The following is a 27,847-nucleotide window of genomic DNA, read 5'->3' as shown; positions in this document are numbered from 1 at the left end:
ATATGTTTATAATGCATTATAGACATGGGCGCCATAGAGAGTGTTACATGTTAATATACATGTATGCCACTACAGGTTAAATCCAGACAAAAACATAGCCCCCTATTCCTGGGGCAACTGACAAATAAGCTTTTGATTTGGACTGACCAAACCAAATATGTTTTTGGAGTTATTTCTGTTGAATAAAAAACAAGTTTTCCTCAATAAGCCATTCCCAGATAGCATACGGAAGTGGGCCACTTCAGGCAATGATACGGCATTGCTGGCCTCCTTCTGGCCCAGCCACAATGGATGTGAGCCTGAAGTGGCCTACATGTAAAATAACAAATATGGCCCAAATATCCAAAAACAAATGTAGGCCATTTTGGGCAAAGATGCTGTGCTCTCAGCAATGTGTAAACTGGATGTGACCCTAAAGTCACCCATGTGATACATAGTGAATATGGCCCAAATATCACAAAACAAATGTGGGCCACATTTGGCAAAGATCTGGCACAGTCGACAATAGTTAATGTGGGTGTAAACCAAAAGTGGCCCACATATGGTGCAGCAAATGTGGCCCGGTTATCTTAAAACATACCTAGGCCAATTCTGACAAAGATACGGTACAGTAAGCACTGGCTTGACTTGATGTGAACCTAAAGTGGCTGACATATGATATGGCAAATATGGCCTAAATACTATACAACAAATTTATCCCATTTTTGGCAATTGTATGGCACAGTCAGCACTGGCTGTAATAGTGTGAGCCTAATGTGGCCCACATTTGAAATAGTAAACATGGCCCAAATACGGTTGAACAGTATTGGGCCACTATAGGTAAAGATGTGGCACAATTAGTGCTGGCTAATCTGGAAGTGAGCCTGAGGTAGCCAACATATGATGCAGCCAATGTGGCCCGGTCGTCTTAAAACATATCTGGGCCAGTTTTGGCCAAGATACGGCACACTCAGAACTGGCTAATCTGGATGTGATATGATATGATATGAGATATGATTTACTGTGGTTCTAAATGAATCAGTGTAGGTGCATACACACTGATAATGTTTACAACTGGGAAGGTAAGATTCTCTGGAAATGTTCCCAGAAGATTATTTTTCTACAGCAAAGTTTGCCCTGGCCTCCTCCTCTCATAAACATGGAATTTACTGTCCTATGTCAGTCCAGGGATCATTGTCCTAACAGCCCAGCCACAGTCCCCACCCCTAGTCTAAGAACTGGTTTCCACTGCTTTGTTTGGTGCAATTAGGGTTGAACCCCACATAAATCCAATTGAACTGATTAACTGATAGCACCTTGTTGGGGGCTGCACAGTTTAAGGCAGCTGTCTTTCCAGTGACACATAAATGCTTTATCCACAGGTCCTGGAATTAGCAAACCATATTGACTGTGGTGACTGCGAAAACAATGTTGCTAGGCCTGTTGCTGACAAACAGGAGTGCATTGCCAAAATGCCACCATTCCATGCAGGATGTGGGCCACTTGAACATTAGGAATGTGGGCCAGTTCTTGTTTATTTGGTTTGTTCTTGGTTGACATGCGGTATCGCTATGGCTTTCTTGTTTCCGGATCTGGCAAACAGGAGGGAATGCCCCAGTGCCATCATTCCATGCAGTATTTAGACCAAATGAGGATATGGAATGTAGGCTGGAGCAGGGCCAGAATAAAAATGAACTGTGGTCCAGATTTGGGCCAGATATCATTTACTTGGTTCGTTTTTGGTGGACATGCAGTAATGCTATGGTTTGCTTGTGGCCTGGATCTGGCAAATGGGAGTGGACCGCCCAAATGCCATCATTCCATGCGGTATGTGGGCCACATGAAAGTGTTGGGTGTGGGCCGGATATGGGCCAAAGCAATTTTGCTATCTGGGTTATTTGTTAATGTTTGTGTCTACAATCTGCATTGAACAAAGGAAAAAAAAGCCATTAAAGAGTGTATTTTTACGTTTATTTTTGATCTATGTTTTATTTTCTATAACATCATTCATTCAAACTAATATGACATCTAAAGGTACCATTTAAAAACAGCAAAGTCTTTTAAAATAACAAGTTTATTTTCTGCAGGAGTGATAAAACGTGAATAATACGTAGCTTTAAATGGTTGATAGGCTGTGTTCATATTGTATGTCTCCCATTATTTTTGACTCCCAGTCGGTCACGCTCTATGGTACCTTACATATGATAATACTTGTCATGAACTGTCAGTGTTAAATGTACGATGTACAAGAATCACAATCCCAGGTTTTTGCATAGAAAAACATTGACAGAATTGTTGTTGCATGATCAGAGCTTTGCACATCTTTGAGATACTGTATGCCAGTGTAAAGTGTGTAAAGTGCAGAAACAGACAGAGTAAGGCAGAGATTCACAGAATACATCTATTGCTCTAGTGAAATTAGGATGGGGAGGGAGTTAAGCGGTGCACAGTTAAACAGGAAAGGAAAAGAGGTAGAGAAAGATTGATGAAGGAGAGAGTATGGTGAACGATGGATACGTCGATTAAAAAAAAGAGGAAATTATCAGTTTCAGGAAATAATTATTTTCCCATCGTCTGTAGGGAGGAGATAATGAAGTGATTTTATCCTAAAATCTAAATCCTCGTGATGCTCACACAGAGCTCCGTTCACCTTTGCTGCATCCCCACTGCTAATATAACAGCATTAAAAACACTTAAACCAAAGGCCTCCCTGAGTCTCCAAAGATCAAAGCTGATCATTAATTTAGTAATAACTGGAAAAGTTAGACTCTTTGCAAAACAAACAATAACACTTACATTTCTGACACAGCTATCCTCACTTGAAGCTCACATTGATTGTCATTCTCTCTGTCCTCAGTCCAGCATTTACTTGGCCTATAGTTATGTTCATGTATTGTCACAGCTTACGCGTCTTCTCTGGATGACCCAGAAAAACATTCATCAGCTACTGAGTCACTGCAGGATGCACACTCTTTGTCTTTGTCCTTGGTTTCTTTTTCTCCACCATCCTGCTCGCTCTTTTCATTTGGGGCCTCATTCACTGTAGCCTCTTCCTTCTTTTCCATCTCCAAGAGTCCTTTCTCATCCTTACTCCATGCCGTGTGCTCTTTGTCCTGCTCCTCTCCATCTGAGCCCACAGATTCCCCTGCTTCCTCCGACAAAGAGTACATCTTTCTAGAAATCTCTCCAGCTCCTGACGTGGCTTCGTTGCTACCCCTGTGGCGTTTCTGGAACAAGCCAAAGTCAGTGAAATCTTTGGGGAAGTTTCTTCTCTGGCTTGACTTTTCACCAGAGCTCTCATCAGAGACCAGGTTCAAGAGTCCGTTAGGTAGACCGTTGGAGGCTTCAGGTGGCCTGGGTGAGGCTGTAGAACTGCAGTGCTTGAGGATGGATGTGGTGATTTTGAATCGGTTAAGTTTGCTTTTCAACTGGCTGCTTGGTGGACAGGGAGATACCTTGAGCAAGGCATTGGGGTAAGCAAGACTGGACTCCACTGTGCTGCCACCAGCCTTTCTTTCCCCCTGTAGAGCAGGCTTTCCTGTCTTCACCATGCCCATCACCTCGTAACGAAAACTGGAGATATCTTGTTTCAGCTCCTGAAAGAGCAAAGCAGAAAGTGAGCTCCCTTGTTAAATTAACTAATGCTTTTCATTGAACTATTAGTGTCAATGGTTGGTACCTGCAGAGCACTCTGCTGAGTTTTTATTCAATTTCAATTTCTAAGTGGACTTTTTTTCACAAAGCATACAAGAACATTTTGATAAGGCAGCTTTTCGGAAGATTCATATCACAGCTGACAAACTGCTAATTGTGGTGTTATAGACTGTCTACTTTATGTTTAAATAAGCCTCATATAGTGATGTAGACCACTGTCTATTTTGTATTTGATAGGCCTTGTAGTGTTGTAGACTGTTGTGTCTATTTTATGTTTATTTTATTTCTGTGTAAGAAAGACATGGTACTGAGACGGTGCACCTGCCTGTCGCTGTCTATCAATGGTGGTGTTGAACTGTTTGTCATTCGATGCACATAGAGCGCAGCTGGCAAACAACACGCTGTTGAATTTTGACAATATTTAAAACAAGATGTTAAGTGACAATATCTGCATGAAAGTGTTATTGTCATGGTGATGTTTGTTTTGGTGCTTGGTTTTGTGTTTGGGGATGTTCTGTGTTTTCTTTTTCCCCCTCCCTCTTTCTGTTTCTCTCCCTGGCAGTGTGTGTGCAGCTGAGGGTGTGGCTGGCTGAGTGGGGCCTTCACTATGAGGCACACCTGGTGCTCATCGCTAATCACTCCTGCCATAAAAGCCTGGTCAAGACACCACTCCTGTGCCAGATTATCTCATTGCAGTCGGTAACTATGAGTCCCTGATAATTCCCTCGTTCTCCAGAGCTTCTTGTGATTTACACAAGCTTCTTTGAGTTATCCTTTTTTGTTATTTAGAATATGGACTGACCTGAGTATAGTTTTCAGGTGTGCCTCGCCTACAGTCTCCAGTGCTACTGTTTTTCTGGTGCTCAGCCTCAGCAGATCTCCTGGTCAATTTGCCACCTCACCTGCAATGCAGCCAGCCCTCAGCCACCACCTCCAGCCTCTTGCCTTTTTTCATTGAGACATTATTCTTTCAATAAACACCTCAAGAACTGTCCTTGCCTCTGTCTCTGCATTTTGGGATCCAAACACCAAAACTTAAAACGTAAGTTATACTTGAAATTTTTTTATTTTTAATTCTTTATATTTTTTTGTTACTGACAAACCAAGATGCCAGATCTTCGTACCAAACTTATTTTTTTGGCCACTTGGGGACAGCAGAAACAAGCTGTAAACACAACACTGACATACAGTACCATCACCTTTTATATGGTATATGGCGAACTTATTAGCAAACTGTTGCCTATTTACACATCCAGCAACATGGAGCTACATGGAGCAACATTAGCATTCATTTGGTGTGTGGAATGCAAGTCCTTGACTCACTCCTTTTAGCTCTGTTTTTGGTCTCAACCATCTTGTCAGAAAAATATCTGGCTCTTTAACAGCCAAATGCTCCACTGTGTTCACCAGCTAGTCACTTTGTCTGTTTCGTACGAAGCTGACAGTGGGTTTTTAGAGCTTTTTCACTGAAAACAGCTGCCTGCTATGACCAAAACGACACTATGAAAGCATATAGAGTGAACCTAAACAAAGGTTATGATATTGTAACTCTAGTTCTCTAAGCACAGGTTCTGCCCTCTACTAGACTCTACTGGTTTTGAGTCCAGTAGAGGGCGGAGCCTGTGTGAGATAGAACAGTAAAGTTGCGGCCCCAAATACCAAAACAATGAGCTAAAAGAAGCTACAAAGCAACTCCTTTGTACATACACATGTAATCCATTGTTAATATAGAAATATTGATTACAGCAGCTTTAATTCTTACTATTACTCTGTTGGAAACAAGCCTACCTTAAAGTTCTCTTCAGTCAGGCCTTCCTCTGTCTTGGCATCTCTGATCATGGCAGCCACATAACGTTTCACCAAGTTTCTCAGTACCTCCTATGTCAGTGGAAAAAAAATGCCACAAACAGGGCAGCCTTTGAGGACAATAACCTTTTGTAACACTGAAACAAAGTGTCGCCTCAATACCATACTCACAGTCAATCAGTCAGGAAGAAGATAACACATATATCAACAAAAGAAAACACATTTAAAGCTACATCTCCTGTAGTAATACTACAATAGCCCCGCAACAACAGAGATGAACATTCCACTGAGCATAATTGTCAGACTGGATGAGACACCGCAAAAGTATTCTATTGACAGACTGAAATTGAAAATTTAGAAAGCCAGTCGAAGAGCAGAATGTTGATGATCCGTCACTTACGTGCTCGCACACACACACACACACACACACTTGCTTTGAAAGAGACTACATCTACCTGATACTGATGGTTTATCCTCAGGTTCTCTGCTGCTCGCCTCTGCACAGACATCGGATGCCAGAGAGGTTAAGTTAGAGGTAGAGTGGGAAATGGGAGAAAAAAACAAAACATAGTTAGTATTTCTTCACAGTAAGATCCATTTGTATTTCTAAACTTTATAGTTTGTGTGTCACTACATGTGGCCCCTCAGTGTTGCATCACACAAAAAGTAAAAAAACCTCTGCTCTAAAATGAGATTTCTATCATCTGAAAAATGTATTCTACTCTGCAACTAACAATTCTTCTCATTATTGATTAATCTGCCAGTTATTGTCACAATTGATTGATGTAAAATAATGAAAAATGTCCATGGTGGTGTCTTGAAAATCCTTATTTATCCGACCATTAGTCCAAAACCCAAAGATATTCAGTTTACTATCATAAATGATAGAGAAAAGCAAATCCTCACATTTGAGAAGCAGATAATGTTTGGAATTCTATTCTTTACAGTAACTGAAATGAATAATCAATTATCATAAAAGCTGCTAATTAATTCAGTTCTACCGCTCTTACAAAATGACTGGCTGCACTAATTAGAGAATATCATGCCGGGGTATTGTGTTTAGGTTGACAAAATGAAAAAGCACTTCTCTAGACCTTGATTATGAATATGCTTTTAGTACAAATCTCTACTCACACTCCTGTTTCAGAGGTTCACTCCTCAATCTTCTTTCTGTCTGTGTGAAACAAATAAAACATAAAAGTTTTAACATCAGACTTACCCCAAGTGTTCCAAAGGTTTCAGGGCGCTTGGATTTCGTCCTCTTGCAGACTTGCTTCTTAATCCAGCACATGAGGTACCAAAATGACTTGGGGCTGGGAATGATGTTGAACGGGGCTGGAAGGGTGGCCCCTTCTTCAAAGTAACTCATCCACAACTTTGTCCTGGCAAACTTCCATTCAATGTCTGCATGATCCTGAAATCAAGGTTAGGGCACATTAGAAAAGTAGAGTTTGTGTTGTATAGACACATTATCTATTGACTTTTTGTTCGCAGTATATTTGATCTGTGCTCACAGCAATGTGCTGGTAGGAGTTGTTCATCATGGCTATGAGCATGTTGAGGAGCACTACAAGTGAGATGATGTTGTAGGTGCCGAACATGGTGGCGCCAACAAACTCAGTGAATTGATGGTCTGCGTCCACGTTGGTCACATACAGATTGATCAGACCAAAAATAGACCAGAAGAGAGACTGCAGGGTCTCAAATAACCTGCCAGGGGAAGAGAAATGTTGTAAAATTGTCTATAAGTTACTCATATAAATATGATGTGTTGTCACTGTTGAGTGAAATTTTTGTCAATTGACAGATGGAATGAAATGAAATTCAGCTAAAACATAAATTTTAGTCATAGTAACTAAAAATGTTTTAAAAGTTTTCACACATTTTGCAACCAGTAACAGCAATATATATTTGTTTCTGTGCTGTTCCAATTTCACACCACCACACAGCTACATTCCACATGCAAGTTAAGATTCATGTGAACTCACGTGGAGAAAGCGTTATTCTGCTCCACACATCGGATGCCCTTGCATTTGCCCTTCTCATCTGACATCTTGGTCTCATAGTAAAAGTACAGCTGGTTCAGCCCATTAGCAAATGCCAGCAGGACCTGGAGAAAGACAGTGTGTGCATAGTGGATGCAATTATTTAAGCCATATTTACTGCGTATGTGTTTATATTCCCTGCCTGTGTGCTGTTATTTGTGTGTTTACCAGACAATAGATGAAGAGGAACTTCAAGATATCTAGAAGCATTCTCCCAAGAGAGATCTGCAGTGGCCCCAGGTGAGAGTTGGCTGTGAACAGCGAGATGAGGCGCAGGGAGCTGAAAATGTTGGCTATGGCAAACACTGCCTCAGCTACTAGTGTTGGGTGCCACATCTCCCACTGGTTCCTGGGTTTACTGCCACTGTACTGAAGAGGACAAAGGATGGCGAACAGATAAAGTGAGAACACATTACAAATGTCTATTCTAGTGCCATTCATAGATTACTGGTTACCTTAGTGTAGGCTACAATCTTGAGGGAGATGGTGGCAAGGTATAGAGAGTTCATGACAAAGTCCATCAGGTTCCACCAATCGTGGACATAGTCTTGGAAACCACCATCCCACATCTGCTTGATCTCTGCCCAGATGAATCCTAGAAATAAAGAGATTGTCTGATCATGTGCTCAATCAATAACCTTAAACCGCTGACACAGAAAATACCTTCTGGCAGCTATTTGAGAGTTCCAGTAAATAAATTCATAAATCCAACAACAACTAAAGGAGATAACATGATCTTTCAGAAATGAAGTTGTGTAAAATGACTACAAACAAACTTTTAAAAAATGGGTGATGAGTTGAACATCTCCTCTTTTTGCCTATGGTGTTATTTTCATACATCGAGACGACTAATCATGCCAACCAATCGCTAATCATATGTTCACTTAACCAGTCTTATCTATCTCAGCACCCTTTGTCCTAACTCACCCAGCACCCAGGGCAGGATCATCCACTCCACAGTGGTTGGTGCGGGGCCTTGCCTGTCCTGCCTGTCCTGCTCTGTGGTGACAATGTGCTGCGAGGCGAGGAGTAGCAGGAAGAGAAAGGTCAGGTAGGATGCAGTGTGGCATATGAACTTGATGAAAGGCTTGCGGATGAAGAGACCGTAGCGACTCTTAGGGGCAATGAGGTAGCACAGAGCAAACAAGGGGTAGAGGAGGCCGATGAAGACACAGGTGAAGAACTTCCCTGCCCAATGGCGCCGTCTCCAGCCGGGGAACTCATCATACCAGCGGGACGCCAACAGCTGCTGGCAGTTTGGCTGCGCTACAAACTTGAAGAAATAAGAAAAAAGAGGGGGGAGTTGTACTTTGCATTTGTTTGATCCTCTTACACACTCATCTAAGGTACAATTCCAACAAGTTAGCACGCTGGGAAACAACAACCTGAGGCTATTTAATGGCATAACGCAGAACATGATGCCCTAGTGACCACACGCACCTGCAGCTTAGAGCAAACACAAACGTAGCAGGAAGATGTGTGGGCAATTACATGAATATAAGGATCAGGTAATGGCAAAACTTCACAGGCGGTGAAGTCATTAAAAAGGATCATTTAATTCTTTCACAATATCAAAACTTCAAGAGAAGATTTTACTACATATATGATAAGTACATGTTTTCAAGAAACTGGAGAAACATGTTTTTTAGATGATTGCATTGCATTTTTTGTTGATTTTCTTGAGATAATAAAGTACTTCTTTCTGAGATGCCTGGATATGATGGGACCTTCATCTGAAGCTGAAATCACACACAAGATTGATTTAACATTTTTGTAACATAAATCAGCATGTGGGAAATATTTTGTCCTCTTTTCTTTTGCTTGATGTTTTGTGTTGCTGTGTGATCAATACCTTATGTGGAAAAAAAATCCCAAGGCAATTTTTTCCAAAGTTAATGCCATGCACCTCTTGGTAACAGAGTACAGTTTTAAAATAGTCAGTGAGGCCAAAATATCAATGCATCAAAACCGCAGCTGTGCTGTGGGACTGCCTCAGCCAAATGGACTGAAGCTACATCAACGCCATCCATCTGGTGACAATCTAGAGCTGCCTGGGATACATTCCTGTTACAAAAAGAAAAAATATAACTCATAAAAATAACTCATATAAATGAATCTAACAACATGGGCACACATGCAAACACACTTACGCAAGCACATAAAATGTTGTGAAATATCACGTTGAGCCACTATATCAGAGTCAAAGTGTCGACCGGCACCGGTGGGTGCCAATTCACCAACTCTGCAGTCTTGTTACCATGGGAACCAGAGATCCTGTGAGTTGGAGTGTGAGGTGGCTCATATTTCCATATATCAACGACAGTATCAACTAAAAACTTGAGAGGAAATGCATACAGGGAATAGACATAGCTGAGTGGAGAAGAGGAATACCCTTTCTTTTTCCAAATGAGAGAGACTTCTGAGCATGAACCTTATTATAGACAAAATATCTAACCTCATTAAGTTGTACCGAAAGACTGAAGCAGACCCGTGGGTGCAGGCTTAGTCTTGTAATGAAGTACTTTAGAAAGCTCAGAAAATAATGAAATAAAAATGTGCCATTGTTTTAAATTCAGCAGCAGCAGCTATAAATTTATTCTGTCTATTTAAAGAAAATTTCAATCCCTTTTATCACAACTGTTTTGTAGCAGGTATTTGGACTTTTGGGGCACAAGTGAGTGTCCAATTCACAAAGATGACATGGAATTAATAATTAATTTGGTGTACTGGAAGTAACAAAATTTTTAGCTTACATCTTTCACTGCTTGTCAGAGTATTATTCCTCATTAATCACAGTAAGCAAGAGGTACTTGAGCTGCCTGATGTCTTCCCTTAATCAGCATGATATATTAAACACAGAGAGTGATGCTAATGAGGTCAATTAAGCTATTTAATGTTATAATTAGGAAATGTATCCACGTTAATTTACTTGTCATAGCACATGGACTGTAGTAATATAGTTACTTTCCAAACCCAAATCAGTTAATTTATAGGGGAAATCTTTGGTCTAAGTAAAAATGTTGTATTTACTGATTTTATTCACACTCATGTTTTAGATGTTTTAGCAGGTTATATAGAGTAAGAAAAAACAGCTAAGCAATTTACGTTAATAAATATACATTAATAAATTGCTGAACATATACAGAAATATATTGGCTTCAATGGCAGGAGAAAATGACAGAGGCTAAAATACTTAATTTCCTTTATTTAACACCAACCTACATAAAACAAATCTGCTAAATACCCCATTTTGAATCCCCACTTTCAATTTCCTTGACTGTAACTTCTAATTACTACACAAAAATACTTTTCTACAAAGTTTTCTTTCTATTTCTGTTTCCTGGATGAGAAGGTTCAAACATGTTCACCACCTGTGTTATGGCACCCTCCCTTCCACTGTCACAATCACTTACATAAAGTGGTAAATTGTCATATTTGCCTTAGGTGGCTTGTCCACACAAGCACAACTCAAGCAGAATCCCTCCTGGTCTCAAGTCCAATCAGGGAAGTATCCACTCTGCACTCAACTGTCCAGAAGTGCTAGGAAAGTGCTCATCACTGAGTGACAGGTGAGGATGCTTTCTTGCTCTGTGAAGACACATTCCCCTGCAGCTTTCCAAAAACATAAAAAGGTTTGCTGAAATTCTTCTCCACTTTCACAGACACACACTGACAATCACACAACTTTCAGATGCTTATGTTTTTGCTTGGGTAACAGTTGAAATACGGATGAATACTGAGTGGCTGTGAAAACCATAGTTTTTTTCACAAGTATAAATTGATTATTTCAAATATTTTTCAGAGGAAGAATAAAGTTCTCTCCATATAATAGTCTCCATAACACTTTTTCATTCTTGAAAGGCCATAAATTTACACTTGCTGGTTTTTGTGGCCAAAATCTGCCAAAATTATCTGCACAATCTGATCATCTTTGCTTACAGGGACATTCACATAGAGAGGGTATCCATTCTGAGTATTTCCACAGTGTAAATTTATGATTTGGTTTTCAATCTGCGGTGTTATCCTGCATTATTATTGAATTGCATGTATATAGAAACACTGCAAGATATCTAACACAAGTTCACTTATTCCTGTAATTTCTTGGAACAAGTGAAAAAATGGGCAATAGTGTGAGATTGTTGTTGTATGAAAACTACAATTTTAAGGCTGAAAATTGCTGAGCATTGAAGAATGATTTGTGAAAACAGGTAATTGTTGCAGTGGAATGCTGAAACAAGTACTAATGGTGCTTTACTCCAGACATAACATTTATCATGCTTGTTTAATTGACACATTAAAAACAACTTGAAATAATGAATTGCAGTTGTTATGAGATATCACAAGGGGGCAATGTCAAACTACAGCATGTAAAATTGATAGGTTTCCCTTGGTGCCTCTGAGAATTTCAAATATTTAAGAGACAGTCTGTTTTCACTCACACTTTGAATCTTCAATGTACTCACCTACATTTATACAAACATATCGGTATAAAAGAGAGTAATCCACTGTTGATACTCAGAGTGGTAAAGGGGATAATGTGTTGTTGATAATATTTATCTGATTTAGCCTCCCGCTGTATGCGCAGACTTCTCTGTTAGCTCAGCTCTTTAAACGGGAGGCCTGTGGAGATTTCTCTTCAGGCCATTATAAATTGCCTTTCTAAACCCTGGGAGCACAGCGGCTGCAAAGCCAGAAAACACACACAGATGCAAGAATAAATACAAAGACATGAACGAGTGTGCACACACACACTTACACACATAAGAGGGTTAACGTGAGAACTGTCTTTCAGTGTTCAGCTGGGTCAAAAACATGCTCCTCATGACGCACCACTCATCAACAGCCAGCTCTATTAAAAAAAAAAAAATCACACATTCCATCTAAGTGTCCACTTAGCCCACAATGCCTTGCAGGGAGCAAAACCCTGTCTGGTTTAAAGATTATCTGTCACAAGCACAAAGCAATCCCTATAAATACCTCTGTATGCGTGTGTGCGCGAACATTTACACTGTACAGATGTCATCGTGCTTTCTCAAGAGACTGCAGCAAAACGTCAAATTCTCATTTGCATGTCAAATCTTAAAACTTGTGTAATACTTCACACATTTCATCTCTCCTTTCTTCAAATCAAGTAATAGTTTACTTAGGATTGTCTGAAAAATCCCACAAAATGCCACACAAACACCTTATTTGGTGTTTGTGTGGCATTTTATATTTAACTGTAATAATTTAATTTATTTAATTTCACATAGCTCCCTTCACAAGACTACTGTGCCTCTACACGCACTACAAAACTACAACCAGCAGCTACATAACTTCATTACCACACACTCTGCAAACAATCAATCCAGTAAATCAAGCCTGCTTTGTCTGAAGTGAGTCTGTGATGATTTATGAGTCCCATGAATGTATTTCTCTTAAAACAAGTAAAAAACTCGAAACTAGAAATGAGAGTTTGAAAACAAGAAACAAGAAAAAATGTGCCCTTATCTTGGGAAAATAAGACTTAAAGGACATAGTTAGGGACAAACATGACTGAAGAGGGTTTTTTTTGCAGTGTATAAGTTCACATTAATCAATCACTCTTTAATACCTTCTCACAACACAGACACCCCTCTACCGCCAACGCAACAGAATGAGCGTTTCCAGCAGAATAACTTTACCTTGAAATGACTGCTAACAAGTCTAGTTGGCTGGGACATTTATCATTTGAAAAGGGCAGCTGGGTGGATTGTTACGCACATCACACTGTCCTCCATCAAAGTCCAAGTGCGATCGAAGGGTATTATAGATAGCATGCAGGAGAAGGGCATACTGGGACAACTCCTGGATAATTAAAACACTCCTGTGGAGAGGAGATGAGTGGTGGGACGGTTGTAGCAGAGGTTGTTTAGAGTGTGTGTGTGTACAATGAAAGATTTACTGCCAACAATAGACAGGTTGGGTAAGATAACTGGGACTGTCCATCATCATGTCCACCTGTGCACTTGCATTACTCCCAATTGTCCTTTTGTGACTCAACATGCTCATGCTCTGCCAATCTGTGTCTCTTGATGTGCAAGAACTGTATGGATGAAGGAGAAAGCCATGTCATAAATCGAGACACCTACAAAAGTGCATCTGCTCTGACAGCCAGGCAGAGCTCCCAGCAAAAGACAGCTGAATGAATTATAAGTGGCTCCTGGGAGTAATGTGTCTGCTTCCTCATCATTTCTGCTTCACTTTTATATTCAGTGGAACAATTCTGCGGTGTAATATCTATTTAACCCTTTGCCTGAGGACGCTTTCACCCTCCATATCTTAACAACTTTATCAAAAACCAGGATTCCTGCAACTTCCATTCAACCCAGAAAAACACGGCTCTTGCATCAGTTATATGATTCTCTGATAGTTTTCCTTTGACCAGCTAAATATATAGTAAAAGTAGATAATTGTAGAGAGATTACAGCCATAACTAAGAAATTACTCATCAGTTACACTGAGTTCAACATCTACATTCGAAGAAGAAATGCTACACAAATTAGAGAAAAACTCTATTAACCTATCCTAGACAGCCATGGTGTATACAACATTAATATGCACCTTTAAATTAGCTTTTTTGCATACTAATTGTTCATGGCTCTACCCACTGAAAGAATCACACAATTTATCACACAATAGAAACAAAACCATGAAATCAGTGGACTGTAGAAGGGAGTGTTGCTGTGGCGTTATCAGGTTTGAGCCATTTTCCTTCATAATTATTTGTGTGTTTAAAATGCAATTCATGTCCCACAAAGCTGCTGGATGAAACAGCTCAATTTACTCTCTAGGGAACTGAAACTGGACTGTGAAAGTAATTAACACTTAATTATCACCTGCTTTTCCAGTGCATTAAGAACAGATATACAGTACATGTTCAGCAATAAACATTACAGACTATAGAGTATGTATGTTTAAACCAGTGGCACTGAAGTCCAGCAACAGCTTCCAAAACATAAGAACCATTAATCATATCTATCACATTTATCATTTAATTTTTACCTTAATTCCTAAAAATGAAACACATTGGTTCAAATCTGTCATCTGTGTGACCTGCCAGAAAACAGATAAGGTCCTATCCAAACCAGTGTCTGGCATCGATGAAAAAGAACCAGATGCTAATCCAATGTCATTACACCAGTTCATCTTGGCTGGCAGTGGCACCTCTGAGAGGACATTTAGTCTTGGCTTGGTACAGCAAAAACTTGAGGCTTGGCAGTCCTCCACCAGACAACATACAGTACAGTGGGTGTTGCCTGGGGCAGGTGGCATTGAAATCTAATAACAAGCTGAAGATAATGTAGTAAACAATAGCAGAGAGATGAAAAAAAAGGATATGGGAGAAGAATCAAGGAGAAATATGGAAAACGAGATATGATTTCTTATATATTATGAGTGTGTTATAACTAAAGCTGCAACGATTAGTCAGTTAATCGATTAGTTGATCAACAGAAAATTAATCACTGACTAATTTGATAATCGATTCATTGTTTTGAGTCATTTTAAAAGAAAAAAATGCCCAAATTCTCTGGTCCAAGCTTATCAAATGTAAATATTTTCTGCTTTCTTTAGTTTTCTTAAATAGTAAACTGAGTATCTTTGGGGAAAAAACAAGACATTTGAGGACGTCGCCTTGAGCTTTGGGAAACATTGATGACACTTTATAGACCAAACAACTAACCAATTAATTGAGAAAATAATCAACAAATTAATCAATAATGAAAATAATCGTTAGTTGCAGCCCTTGTTTTAACTGTGATATAATGGCAGCGTGAAAATCAAATTAACTACAGATTTCAAACTGCAGCACTCATTCACTCACACTGCCAATCTTTTCACAGCTTTTGCCATCAGATCCACCCAGAAAGCTATTTATTAGTCAGTAATCATAAGCTGAATACCTTATACTTTGTGCTTTTAGGCTTATGAATGATCAATATTAACATTATGCTCTAATATGCATCATGCTTACCTCTTTTTGGTGGTACTTGATAGCTAGTTTGAGTCTTGCAAGGTCATTGTTGCCCTCTTCCTCCAATAAGTTGATGTCATCTCTGTAGTTGAGGATCATCTCCAGCTCTCTGGAACTCCTTGTTTGGTCCAGGAGGTCCTTGGCAAACTGTTTGCACTGCTGAGACAGCTCCTCGTATTCTGATTTGAACTCGTTCTCCACCTGACAGATTAAGATTGAGTGTATACAGAATACAGATATCACCAAATGTTCTGGAGGAGGAGACTGGCAGCTGGAATCTAAGTCAAAGAAAATCTCAGGCTACAAGTATGTCTAGAAAGTGGTACTGTTGAATCAAATTTTGCCTCTGGGTGTTTTTGCATCATGATGCTGTTTCAAACTGTTTACTTGTTTTCAATTGCTTTTCATCTCATATTCCAGACCGATAGAGATGTTTTCATCTCCAAATAAAACGGGAAGAGTGCAGTGCAAACAATGTTAAACTGAAGTACATGTAAAATGTATTTAATTAGTCTCTGGTAACAGCAAAACCACAGAGAATAATACAGTGTGATGAAAAGTGCATCTGTTAGGAAATGTTTCTATTCTGATTCAATTAAAGCATCTGAAATATTCTCATTTTGATTAATTATTGTATTTAGTTTTACTAGAAAGGTTCAGTGAAATAAGGAATCTCAGGTTTTATAAATTTAGGCTGGAAATATCATGAACTGGAGCAGGCCAGGATCCAGTTTTTGTCATTACATCTGTACATTTTCCTAGCTGACCCCCATGTATTTTTCATTACGAAATGACATTTAGCAAGAGCAATTTATATTCATACTGAAATGCCCGCCTAATAAATTGACAGGCCATTGAATATCACATAATGGTATAATGAAAGCTCACACAGGGCGCAGAGGTTAATTAATGCGACATACAGCTAATATTCCAGCTCTTTAAAATCAAATCGTTCCAAATGATGTTTCAGTTCCACTATTAGCTGGCTCTCTCGTCCTCACCTTGCTGAGCTCCTGCAGCTCCCAGCTGAGCCTGAACGCAGTGAGGAAGGGGTCTTCACTGGAAAGCGCAATTAGTGATGGACTCGACAGCGCTTTGTAGATGTTGAGGCGTGAGCGCGAGTGCCGCAGGCTGTCAACGTCTGAACTAGACACACACTCCACACAGTTACAGCGCACCTGCAACATCAAACAAACCATGGACACATTTTAATGAGGCTCGTCCATGTTTAGTAATAGATCATGCTCCGGTCTAGTGATGCAGGCACTATGTCTATTATGTCAAGTAAATAATGTGTCATGCCTGGGTATATTATTTAGCATTATTTATTTAGTACTCAGACCAGTTGACCCAGTCAGGGTTTTGACCATAAATTATCAGTATATTTAAACCTTTTATTGAAGATTTTTGGCTTATAGATTTTAAAAAAGAAGCATTTTGATGTTTCTCAACTAATCATAATATAAAAAACTCATGTGCTTACAAACATTACTGATGTAAACAAACCTTGAACAGCATCAGAAAACATTAATATCTTAAATGTTGTTGTTGTCTTTTATATTATTTGATTGTGCATTTAATAAATAAGATCTTATGTCAAACACTTTATAGTATGTATGCATACCATAATATTACACTTTCTACACTTTCAAAACCCCACTGGATAATGTCAAAAATGCACTGTAATCAAGCTACAAAAAATGCTTGAACCTCTTCCCTGAACAATTGTTGACATTTTAGGATTTTGCTAACAGCAAAACACAAATGCAATTGACACCACAAATCAGCTCAACCCACCTCATGTGGCTGCGGCATAGACACGCCTTTCTGCACCAACAGCTTGATAATTTCATAGTTGTTGGTGTGTGCAGCGAGGATGATGGGAGTGATGTCAGGGGTGAAGTCAGAGAACTGCTTGTCCAATAAGATTGGAGGAACCTTTCAGGGAAGACAAGAGAACAAGAACTTCAATCACATGTGTATTGAATGAAGCTCTAGAAGGAGGACATTTGGCCTTGGCCTTGTGATATATTGCTGTCATTTTCCCCCTTCTGTCAGCTTAAACTGGCATGCTCAGAGTACAGTAGAAGTAATTGGTTTGGTTAAGCACAGAGCCTCAGAGTGCAGTTCACAGGTCTCTTACAGTGGAGTAAAATGGAACAACCAGGATCAAGAAAACAGTCATTGGGGCTTTTGGCAGCTGCAGTGAAAACTGTTCAAATACCATTGAGAAATTACATCCTTGGTCAAAGTCGTACACAAGATACCATTCCTATCAAGGCTGTTGCAAAGGCTACAGGCCACGGTGTAGTAGAAGCATTAGTATTTCACGTATTTCAGAGAGAATCATTATGCTCAGAGAGAAACTCATTCCACCTATCCCCCTTATCATCCACACCAGCTAAGCCGTTTTGCTATTCCCATGTCAGTCAGTAGGAACACACGGCTGCGGGCTGCAGGGGAATAAGATGGCCCTTTTCACTTCTTTTAATTGAAGGCCTATTATCTGATTCTGTGGTGAAGGAGAGAGGGGGAGGAGAGAGAGAAGATAGTCAGAGAATGGTTAGAGGATAAACATGAGATAGGTAAGGGCACATTTACCAGCTTGACACAGAATGAAGACAGAAGGGAATGAAGAGCTCTAGTTCTAGTAAGAGAGTTTAACCAAGACTAATGTTGAAGATAGGAGAAACCAGTAGTTTGAAGGAAGAGGCCGTCTATATATACTCATAGACTAAACTGACTCACACACATAAAAATTGTCATACTCATCCAAATGCTTCATATCAAAATTGACTATTACTTTAAGGGACAGACATAAATCTCAATATCTTAATATACTGAACAAAACAAACACACAATATGCTGATATTGATCTCTCAGAGGTAACCGAGTGTTCTCATTCAGTAGCACAAAAAATCTGTAAGCAGCATGAAGCTTTCCAGTGGCAGTTTTCTACATGAGAAGACATAAGTGACAGTAAAACACAGTGACAGGCCGACAACGAATGTGACAAGGGACACATGAGAAACACTCCACTTGAGTGCTTTAAATCTGCAGTGCGGAACTTTTACATATAAATGGACGTCCGTTACATTCAAGCTCTTGCCAAATGAGTTCACACAATGCTGATGAAGCCTATCACCACCAGATAAATCTATCTGTATTTCACAGGAGTTTTTAATCTGGTGTTGGGTTTGACATTCCAGCACTGGCCGGATGAATGCATATTGTTAGCTCTCTGCTAACTTGAATGGGGATAAAATGATTTAATCATACGACTCTTCTAGACTTTCTAAATGTTATCGGACTGAAGGGATCAAATTATGATAGTGAAATGAATCTTTTCACAGGGGTTATGAGGTGCTCAAAACAATTTATGCACGTTTTACAGCTGCAACCGTAGAGACGGAGTAGGCTACAGTAGAGCCTATGGTGCAAGCACGTGTTGACAGTGTTTTTGTAATTACTGTCACTGCCAGAAGGGGGACACAAAAGCCCCACGTTCCAGCTTTAATGTGAGTTGCACGATAACTGGGTTTGCGGCACAGTTTCCAACGCATCTGTCTTTGTTTCTTATGACGCAGGAGATATTCCTTACATGTGTGTAATAACAATAAGGAGCTGAAATAAAATCACATCGGAAAGCATGAAAATAAAAATTACTGATAATTCAGCTGGTTGGTGTGGTTGCTCTCTGGTGTGTTTTAGCGATGTTAATATCTTACAAAGCTCCATATGTAGTTTTCATTGTATTCTAAAAAATGCCTAAAAGAGACAAACAGTAGATGTGAATGCGGTGTACAAGTCACATTTAAGACAAGCTCTGATATTTACTGTACTGTAGCTTTTTATAACTGAAATAATATCAGTGAAACTCTGTTACTGTACCACTACTCTGCCGAACTAAAAAAAAAGAATTGTTATCACGTTTTTGATATAGATATTAATTACCTGTATAGATTACTCTCAACTCCAACGAGTAGCATAAAGCCATATCTGAGAGTCGTCATATTTCGCAGAGGAGGGTGATCTAATAAGCTATATACTCTGTTTTCCATGTGGGAGGAGGAGGGACATCAAATAATCTACATCAAACATCCTTGGCCTGTGCCCAGGCACGGAGCAGGAGGAGTGCAGGCTGGTAGATGTGAAGTTGTGATAAAAGTAGAGAAAAGCAATGAAATTATAGCCCACTCGTCCGTGTAATACATATTTGTTGCACACATTAGAGGCATTCACCATGCGCATATTGATTAAAAATGCAACATTAGCATCTGCCGGGTGTGAGACTTCACAGTGTGTTGTGCTTTTGTTTTCAGTGTGGTCTTTTTTAAGCCTACACACTGCTTTTCACGTGTCATCATACACAATCACAAACGTTTAGATGATGACAGTAAAAAATGGGACACTGAGCAGTTTTATATTTGAATGACATTGCAGAAAATAACCTAAACCTCTTTGCTAATGTTTACATTACATTGTGCTGTTATATGTATATGTAGGTCTGAAGGAGAGGGATTCCCTTCCATAACTGTCTTTATGAGCACATGCTATGCAGGTTTCACAGTAACCCAGAAAACAAGGAGCAAAACGGACTATGGGAAAAGATTGACAAAAAAGAAAAAACAACAACAAAACACCCCGGAAGGCCTTTTTAATTGAGAAACACAGTGAGCTACAGTTTTTGCGCCTCTGACAGATGTATATCTACACTCAGAGGATAATACATGAGGCTGTTTAAAGAGCTGATATCCAGTGCGCTCCTCTGCGGAAAACAAATAAGCCACAACACTTGTGAGATTATTTCGAACACATCATTCTGACAGCCAGCAAAATAGAAAGACAAATACGCACAATTCCAGAAAAGCCCAAAATGAATCTCCTTATTAATAAGTCTTGGAGAAGACACAGGCAATAGCTAGGATGCACTTTTCCCAGACAGCCTTTTAATATAATCAATGAGCTTCTCTTGGGGAGATTTCGTAGCACCAGAATTATCTGTTTTCTAAACCTACTTATGTGATGGGAAGGAGCACTATCTTACGCGGGCATTAAAGAGGTAAAGAGGAAATGTGGCAGCTGATAGATTTCACAGCTGAGGGGTATGGACTGGAAATTTCTGGCCTCTGTATCTCTGTCCTCCCTAAATCCATTTAACAAACAAGCCTGAGTTATCGCTTCATCTTATGCCTCATATCTACAATGCTTGTGCTCCCTTTTTCTGCCTTATGCATTCTTCTTTTTTCCTTTATTTTTAGTTTTTTTCACTATTTTACTTTATTCTATCAGAGCCAAATGCACAGGACACAATGGGAACAGCAATAACATCTCCCCTTCAGTTGATCGATGAAGCCAAAAACATCTGTTCCTGAGTGGTTTATGCTGCATTACTGCTGATAGTGAGAGATTAGAGAGAGAGAGAAAAAGCATGTGAAGCATGTATGTGTGCAGTGTACCGACATGTACATGTGTGGCAGGAACAGAAAAGGAAACTCTCCTTAAGCGGAGGGAAAAGGGGCACCAATCTGAAATTAATTAGAAGGTGTTTGTTTTTGATTACAGTAATTAAAGCACTAAATGGACAGTTTTTATCAACTAGAAGGAGGGATTTGTTTATGAGCAGCAGTGCTGTGTTCTCAAACTAATCAGCATCCTTACAACATTTAACAAAAAAGAATCATGAATACACTATAACTTTGGACAAATATACATGCTATTTTCTCTCATAATCAGTCCCCTCTCCAAATAACAGAAAAAAAGTTTATGAAGACAGCTTTTGCCTTTGTTGTTGCCAACAATACTAGGTCATTATTTTGGATGGCACATAAAGCTCCAGGCAACTGCATGCAGCTTACAAGTTACACAACAAGTACATGTATTTTACTGGCTAATGCTGCACACTATCATTCAGCTAGATCTGAAATTCCTCTTGGGATTTGGCATGTGAGCCAATGTGCCGATGGCTGCTGTGTACCCTGTTGTTTGGATTGAAAATGACGTGACTTTAGCAATGATCATTGATCAGTTCTCTAGGGTTTGAAACACTATGAGGACAGGGATTTTTGTTATGGGAGCAAAACTGACACAGGTCCCTTCAAAATGCAATAGATTAATTGCTACCAATCTGAGGTTTTTCCAAAACACCTAAATGTATGATCATACAGTATAGTTGCAGGAAAAAAGGTTCAAACTAAAATGAAAATTCTTTTGCAGTGAAGGTTAACATCAATTGCCCCAAGTCTCGACAAGTAAGCCCCCAGGCTTGTCAGCTGCATCCTATCTGTGCACCGACACTGGCATGAATAAAGTGCTCTTTATTTGAAACTCCTTCCATTTCCCTCAGTCCCCTCCTCACCTGCATGCCACCACTAGGCTTCTTGTGATTTAGCAGCAGCTCCACAGCCCCCACCACTTCCTTACGGATTGCATGCAGCAGGGCATCGCCGACGTAAACGTTGAAGCTCAGCAAGAGCTCAATGATTTCCAGGTTCTCGTTCTCAATGGCAATCAGCAGAGCTGTGCGGCCGAGAGGGTCGATGCAGTTGATGTTGATCTTGAAGTAGATCTCTGCCTCCTGACAAAATTAGTAGGAAAAGTAATTTTTACAGTCAAAGTCTTCAGAGTTTGGTTCTGTCTTGAGGCTTTGTTTGCAGGACTGATGAGTATCACATTCTGGTAACCCACTAATATTATCTTTATTAGTAGCAGTTAAGTAGTAGCTTTGGTGGCCATATCTGGCATTAGTTGGCTACACTAGCAATACCTTAGGCTAAAGGCCTAAAAAGACAAAATTTGAGCAGCATAATGGGGCTTTTAGACAGAGATTTGCTCTCTAGAAGATTTCTGATGTCTATAGAAGGAAAAATAAGGACGGGACCACTTTGGAAAACTGTTTGCAGCAGTGACACCTTTATCCACCAACTCTGTATGGACAAGCTAGGCATGCAAATTCAAATGGCTTTCACATAGTGTCATCTGTACAGAGGACATTAATAAATTGCAGCTTAAGTTAAATTTTTATCAACTGTTTTTTTCCTTGCTTCCTTGCATTGTGTTGTTGACTGCATTGCTATAATGTGATTAACCTTCTCCTTTTTTTAACAACATTTTGGCCATCCTAGGTACTGTGGGACTGACTACCAAACAGCTGGTCTCTTGCAATATTTTGTCTTCTAAAGGTCTGACTCTTGTCAAGGTAAATAAAGGCACCAGATGTTTCTGGAAATGATCATCATGGCTGCACATTACCCACAATTTTTTTCTAAATCAATCCAATTAGATCACACCTTTAGTATCCATCCATCCATCATTTAGAGTTTCAGTGGCTGTATTCATTCATCCACCTACCAAACCAATTATCCATCCATTCACACAAGAGACACACACCTCGAGAGCCTGTTTGACACTAGCATAGTCCCCCTTCTCTACAGCTCCAAGGTAGGCCTTCTCCAGGGGCGACAGCTCCGACTCGGCCCGTACAATTCTCAGCGGGATGCGGTCCCGGTATGAGGAGCTGTCAGTCCGCCGGTAGTACAGCTGTGACATCTCCCCGGGCTTCAGCTTATCAGCACCCTGCTAACACTGCTACTGCTGCTGCCAGGCTGGAGGAGTTTACACTAGAAGGGACAGGGACAAAGGTGTTACAGGAACAATGCACTTCTTGTTGATATTATCAGCTTCTAGAGGACAGAAAAGATGAAAAAGAGAGAACGAGTGGGAGGGGAAGGAAGTGAACATGAAGCAGATAGTTTACCCCTCGCCATTCATAACACCACCTATGACCTATCTGATACCTGCAACTAGTGAAAAAAGTCTGTAGTATAAAGGAAATTTACAAATTTTAAAACTTTATAAATTGAACATGAGTAAACTGAAACTACTGTTTGATGCAGATAAGCATTGAATGTATTTTTTAGTAGTGAGAGCTTACTGTTTAGTAACTGTTTTAAGTTACTTAGGAACATTTTGTGCTTTTGCCCTACAAGGGCCTCATATTTTCTCCAAACTGCATGTCTCACATTTTTTTGTTGTTTTTTGAGAAAAAACGGATGCACTGAAAGATAAGATATGAAACACATATCTGAGTAGAAAAACATCTCACATCACTACATTGTTTACTCTGTTGTCTAATCCGGTAATTCTATACTAAATTGAGCTCCCGCACAACTTGCTTCACCAAGAGACACCATGATAGCATCAGGCTTGCAGTGTTGCAGCTGAAACGGATGCTTAGATGTTTATTCTTGAGTTGCCAGCAGCTTTAGTTAATGTCATTAGCGATGCTTGCTAATTGATTACAGCAGGTGACTTAGTGGTTGCCTGGTGACAGCAAAAGGATACTTGCGGCACTTTTGCCTGCGCATCTTCTTAAAAACAAGCCCTCACAGTGATACAGTGACAGTCACACTGCGCAGTGTGATCGTCTTCTAACAAGATAATAGTCAAGATCTCTGGAGTCACTTGAAACTGTCAGTAGTGAGATCCCCCAAGTGCACCGTAATAATAAAATACTATTCATGAATAGAAGATGTGCAGTGTTTAAAATAACATTAAAAGTAGTGTTAGTGAACTGTTACTGTGAAATGTTGATCATAAAAATGAGGTAACCCTTTATTTGGATCTGGATTTCCTCACACTGTGCAACCATGAATGAACAATAAGTCGACTATCACCACTGAGCAGATGCACAAAAAAAGTTCCTTTAAAAACAAGGGATTAGCTATTTTCACACCTCTTTATATTTAAGATTTACAGTCATAGGGGACTGAGAGGATAGGTGAACAGGGGCTGCAGGAGATGGAAAAGGTGAAGAATAAGACAGGTGAGTAATAACATTAAATTTGATAAAATGGGAAAGGGTGTGTGTGGCTAAATATAAACAAGAAAGGAGTTCAAGCAGGAAGTGATTAAGGCTCCCCTCTCTCTCTCTCTCTCACCACTGTCTCAGGACAACTCATTACTGCTATGTTACTATATCTAATAAATAATGAGTGGATTAGCATGCTCACAGCAGCCCAATTAGTTTATGTGAAAACAGCTTTTACAAATAAAACTATGGACTATTGTTCTCAAATCTCTATATATGAGTTATTTTGATATATTTCCAGTTTACATAGTATTTCTTATGTGAGTGAGCATTATTTATTTAAAGCTGGTGATAAGTAATAATGTGATTGTTCAGGATTTTAACTAACAACCCTAATATTCCCACAGCCTGATGTGCTGCAGGAGCAGAGATGTAAGATGGCTGAAATTCAGGCTAATAACACCAAAAGTGAAGGAACAACATCCAATTCACTGTCGGCTGGTGTTTCTCAGCAACATTTCCTTTAAATGATGTCAAATGTCATCTCCTCTTACAGTCAAAGGTATCCACTTTACTGCTGTAGAAATGTTCTCCATACCCTTTATTTTCCCTCCATGAAAAAAAAAAAAAAACTTAATAAAAAGAAAGATTTGCTCCACTGAGAACTTTATCCTTCTGGAGAGCCCTTTTGGTAGCAGATTTTCACACCTCATTTGAGATCCAGGGACTTAGTTTGATAATGCTATGGCCCTTGGTGGAACAATTTCACTTTGAATCAAAAATAGCTCTGAACTGGCCACATGGGGACCCTGCAGTCACCCCCACTGAATTACGTTAATCTTGAGAAGGCAGAGTAAAAAAGCAGGCACTGTACAGAGGAAATGTGTGTACTACAGTAAGGCAGACTCAGTAAAATTATAAGGGTCAATTAAGGACTTGATTTTACTGATAAATTTTTTTTTTTCCCCACACTTTAGTTTATTTCACTTGTATGTGTGTCTTTGCTGTGATTTTAGGAGTCATTGTTCCAGTATATATTTACAGGGATATTAAGGTCAAAAGAAGTAGTTCTTATTTGACACATGTCACATATCAGGTGACATCACATGCTATATTGGTGATGTCACCTCAGCAAGGTATATGCTCTAGTCTATGCTTTTAAAGCTGTTGTATCATCCTAAATTCCAATAAACACACACACACACACACACACTGGGTTGATATTGTGAACTTAATGACACAAAATACAGCAGCTATACTGTAAAGTATGCAGTAACATCAGTAGACTGCAAGAGGATCTATGGATGGTCTGTTGATATCTTAGTGTGCGGTTATTGAAACACACACATACACTCAGCCCTCTGTGCAGAAGACTCTCTCCTTTCTTTCTTTTGAATTAAAAATAGAAATCTGAGCAGTTTAGTTACACAAAGAGTACAGCACCACAAAAGTGCGTTTGCAGGGAATATGTGGAGCAAAAAAAATGTCTCCTATTCTAGAAGTTGTATTGATTATACACAGCACGCACAGCATAGAAGAGCTTTCCAGCAGACAGTGCAGCACATTTAGAAAAGCCTGTCATGTGCTTACAATGAGAGAAAAACAACCATAAAATTTTAAGCATTCACTAATTAAAGCAGGTATGTGACTGTGCCATTTGTATTAACTGGCTTCTGCGTATGCTCACAGGTGACATTTTAACAATTTTATTTATGTGTTTGTGTGTGATAATTGTTCCAGAGAATCACAGGGGTAAACATGAAAATGGCTGTGAAAATGAGAGGACTCTTCTTCGTACCTGCTGGGTTCCTTCTTCAGTTACAAACTGAGGGACCCTCAATGCGCCAGTTTCTAGCATGAAATTTTTTTTATTGAAACAAAAGATGCACATTTTCAAGTACAATGGAGCAAATAACTAACCTTTGGGATGTTGGGCATTGGAACTTCGCTGAGGGAGACTGTTCTTCCTTTGGAAAATATCCCGTCGCCACACGAGGATAAACAAAACAGATGCTTAAAGCTTTAAAAAACAAACAAACAAACAAAGTCAAGTTATTTAATAAAGCGACCCACAAATGTGTAAACTGCAGTGTGGCTCTGCAAGAAGACCCTGCTTGTTAATGTGTTGGCTTATTCCAGTCCGTCTTTCTCTTGGTTTTTTAGTCTAGTCTGCATTCTCCCTTCTCGTTTTTAGAGACTTGACAGTACTCCAACTGTACATCCAGACTCGGTTAGTTTTGATCACGACTTCCATTCGGTCATACTTGGGGGGGAAAAAAACGCAGTTCGCCACACACACCGCATTCAGCTCACCGCGCAAGAAATCCTGGAGACGAAATCAAGCAACAACGAAGTTTCCAGGCTGAATTACACCTGGTTCCGCAATTTCCCCCTCGGTGTCCAGGATGTAATTTTTCAACGATGTTCTTGCCCACTCGACTTATCCACCTGTTGGCGGTTGATTAAGGGAAAGGCAGCGCCTCCAGAAATAAACAGAGCAGCCAGATGCCTGGCAGGCAGTCTGCGGAGCGCTGCTGCAGACTGGTCGTGCGCACTTGGAGACGCATTGAACACAGTGGCACCACAAGAGGGAAAAGATCAAGCAACTCCGCCAGACATACAGCCGCAGAATCACATTTCTCCTCAAACAAATGAAATTACTTAACGTGCTTACATAACTATAGCTTCACAATCAGCTTTACTTGTCTCAGAATTTTGCTGTATCCAAGAACTGATATCATGAAACACCACGCTATGCAGCAGGTTATTCTATTGTGGGATCATGATCGACAAATGAGGCATTTGCACTGGAAACTAGTGAAAACATATTTTAAAATGACCAGCCGTGATGATGTGTAACTATAATAATTTAATTAATATCCAGTGTTTACCTGTTCACCAACTCAGTCAAGCAGTTCCAATCAAATTGGTTTGTTAAACATAAGATCCCTGTCAAATAAGTCTGTCATCTGTCATGAATTTATTCTCTTCAACTGCTTAGATATGTTTACTATAACCTCGTTATATCAAGGAGACGTTTCATCACTAATTGAAACAACTCCTCCTGGCCACTCATCTCAATCAGCCATGCCATATAGGGGCGTGGAAGTGGCCTAGCAGTTATCCTCAAGAAGAAACATAAATGCTCTCCAACTTAGTTATTCCTCCTTTGAATATCTCAGCTTTTTAGTCACAGACTAAAAAAGTCTCAGCTTTTTTAGTCAAAAGCCCTATGCTCTATAAATCACTTAAACCAAATTCAGCTAATTTACAAGAGTTCTCAGAGCTTCTATCTCTTATCATGCCACTTTATGACAGGATTCTGCTTTTAGGTGACTATAATATCCTGAAATTCTTGAACTTATTCAAAACATTTGGTTTTATTCAGTCTGTCAGTGGCTCTACCCATTCCATGGGTCACACTTTAGACTTAGTGCTGTCACCTGGTTTTGTTCCTGTTGACCTGGCTGTAGAGGACACTGGTATGTCAGATCATAATATCATTGGCTTTAGGGCTAGCCTGTCTGTCTCTGCTTCCAAGTTATGCACCCCATTTAGATC

The 27,847-nt window shown here is 39.7% G+C and overlaps 1 protein-coding gene across 2 annotated transcripts; it reads right to left on the bottom strand.

Moving 5' to 3' along the window:
• Positions 1–1,931: 1,931 nt before the first annotated feature.
• Positions 1,932–27,263, bottom strand: trpc4a (transient receptor potential cation channel, subfamily C, member 4a). 2 transcript variants are annotated; one of them, XM_044370513.1, is made up of 16 exons: positions 27,178–27,263; positions 26,207–26,306; positions 22,867–23,096; positions 21,836–22,054; positions 17,275–17,415; positions 16,479–16,655; positions 15,478–15,678; positions 8,412–8,757; positions 7,940–8,079; positions 7,653–7,853; positions 7,428–7,549; positions 6,954–7,149; positions 6,659–6,853; positions 5,895–5,936; positions 5,422–5,511; positions 1,932–3,575 (listed from the first exon to the last, which is right to left on the bottom strand). In XM_044370513.1, exons 3-16 carry the CDS (start codon positions 23,023–23,025, stop codon positions 2,883–2,885), a joined length of 2,922 nt encoding a protein of 973 aa, XP_044226448.1. In that variant the 5' UTR covers positions 23,026–23,096; positions 26,207–26,306; positions 27,178–27,263; the 3' UTR covers positions 1,932–2,882. The 2 variants fall into 2 exon arrangements, with proteins under 2 accessions (XP_044226448.1, XP_044226449.1); XM_044370514.1 differs by lacking the exon at positions 27,178–27,263 and adding an exon at positions 26,600–26,878.
• Positions 27,264–27,847: the final 584 nt, after the last annotated feature.

This window comes from Thunnus albacares, chromosome 13 (assembly GCF_914725855.1).
Source record: "Thunnus albacares chromosome 13, fThuAlb1.1, whole genome shotgun sequence".
Lineage (NCBI taxonomy): Eukaryota > Metazoa > Chordata > Actinopteri > Scombriformes > Scombridae > Thunnus > Thunnus albacares.
The sequence above is the reverse complement of the archived record's forward strand: the minus strand, read 5'-3'. Positions and strand labels throughout refer to the sequence as shown.

What these genes read in the sequence shown, in the direction of transcription:
- trpc4a (XM_044370513.1), bottom strand. Translation starts at nt 23,025, where the DNA reads ATGTCACAGCTGTACTACCGGCGGACTGACAGCTCCTCATACCGGGAC. An exon ending in AGCCTAGTGGTGGCATGCAG is followed by an intron (nt 17,416 to 21,835) that starts GTGAGGAGGGGA and finishes CTTCCCTGAAAG; the next exon opens with GTTCCTCCAATCTTATTGGA. An exon ending in AGCTGCAGGAGCTCAGCAAG is followed by an intron (nt 15,679 to 16,478) that starts GTGAGGACGAGA and finishes TTAATCTGTCAG; the next exon opens with GTGGAGAACGAGTTCAAATC.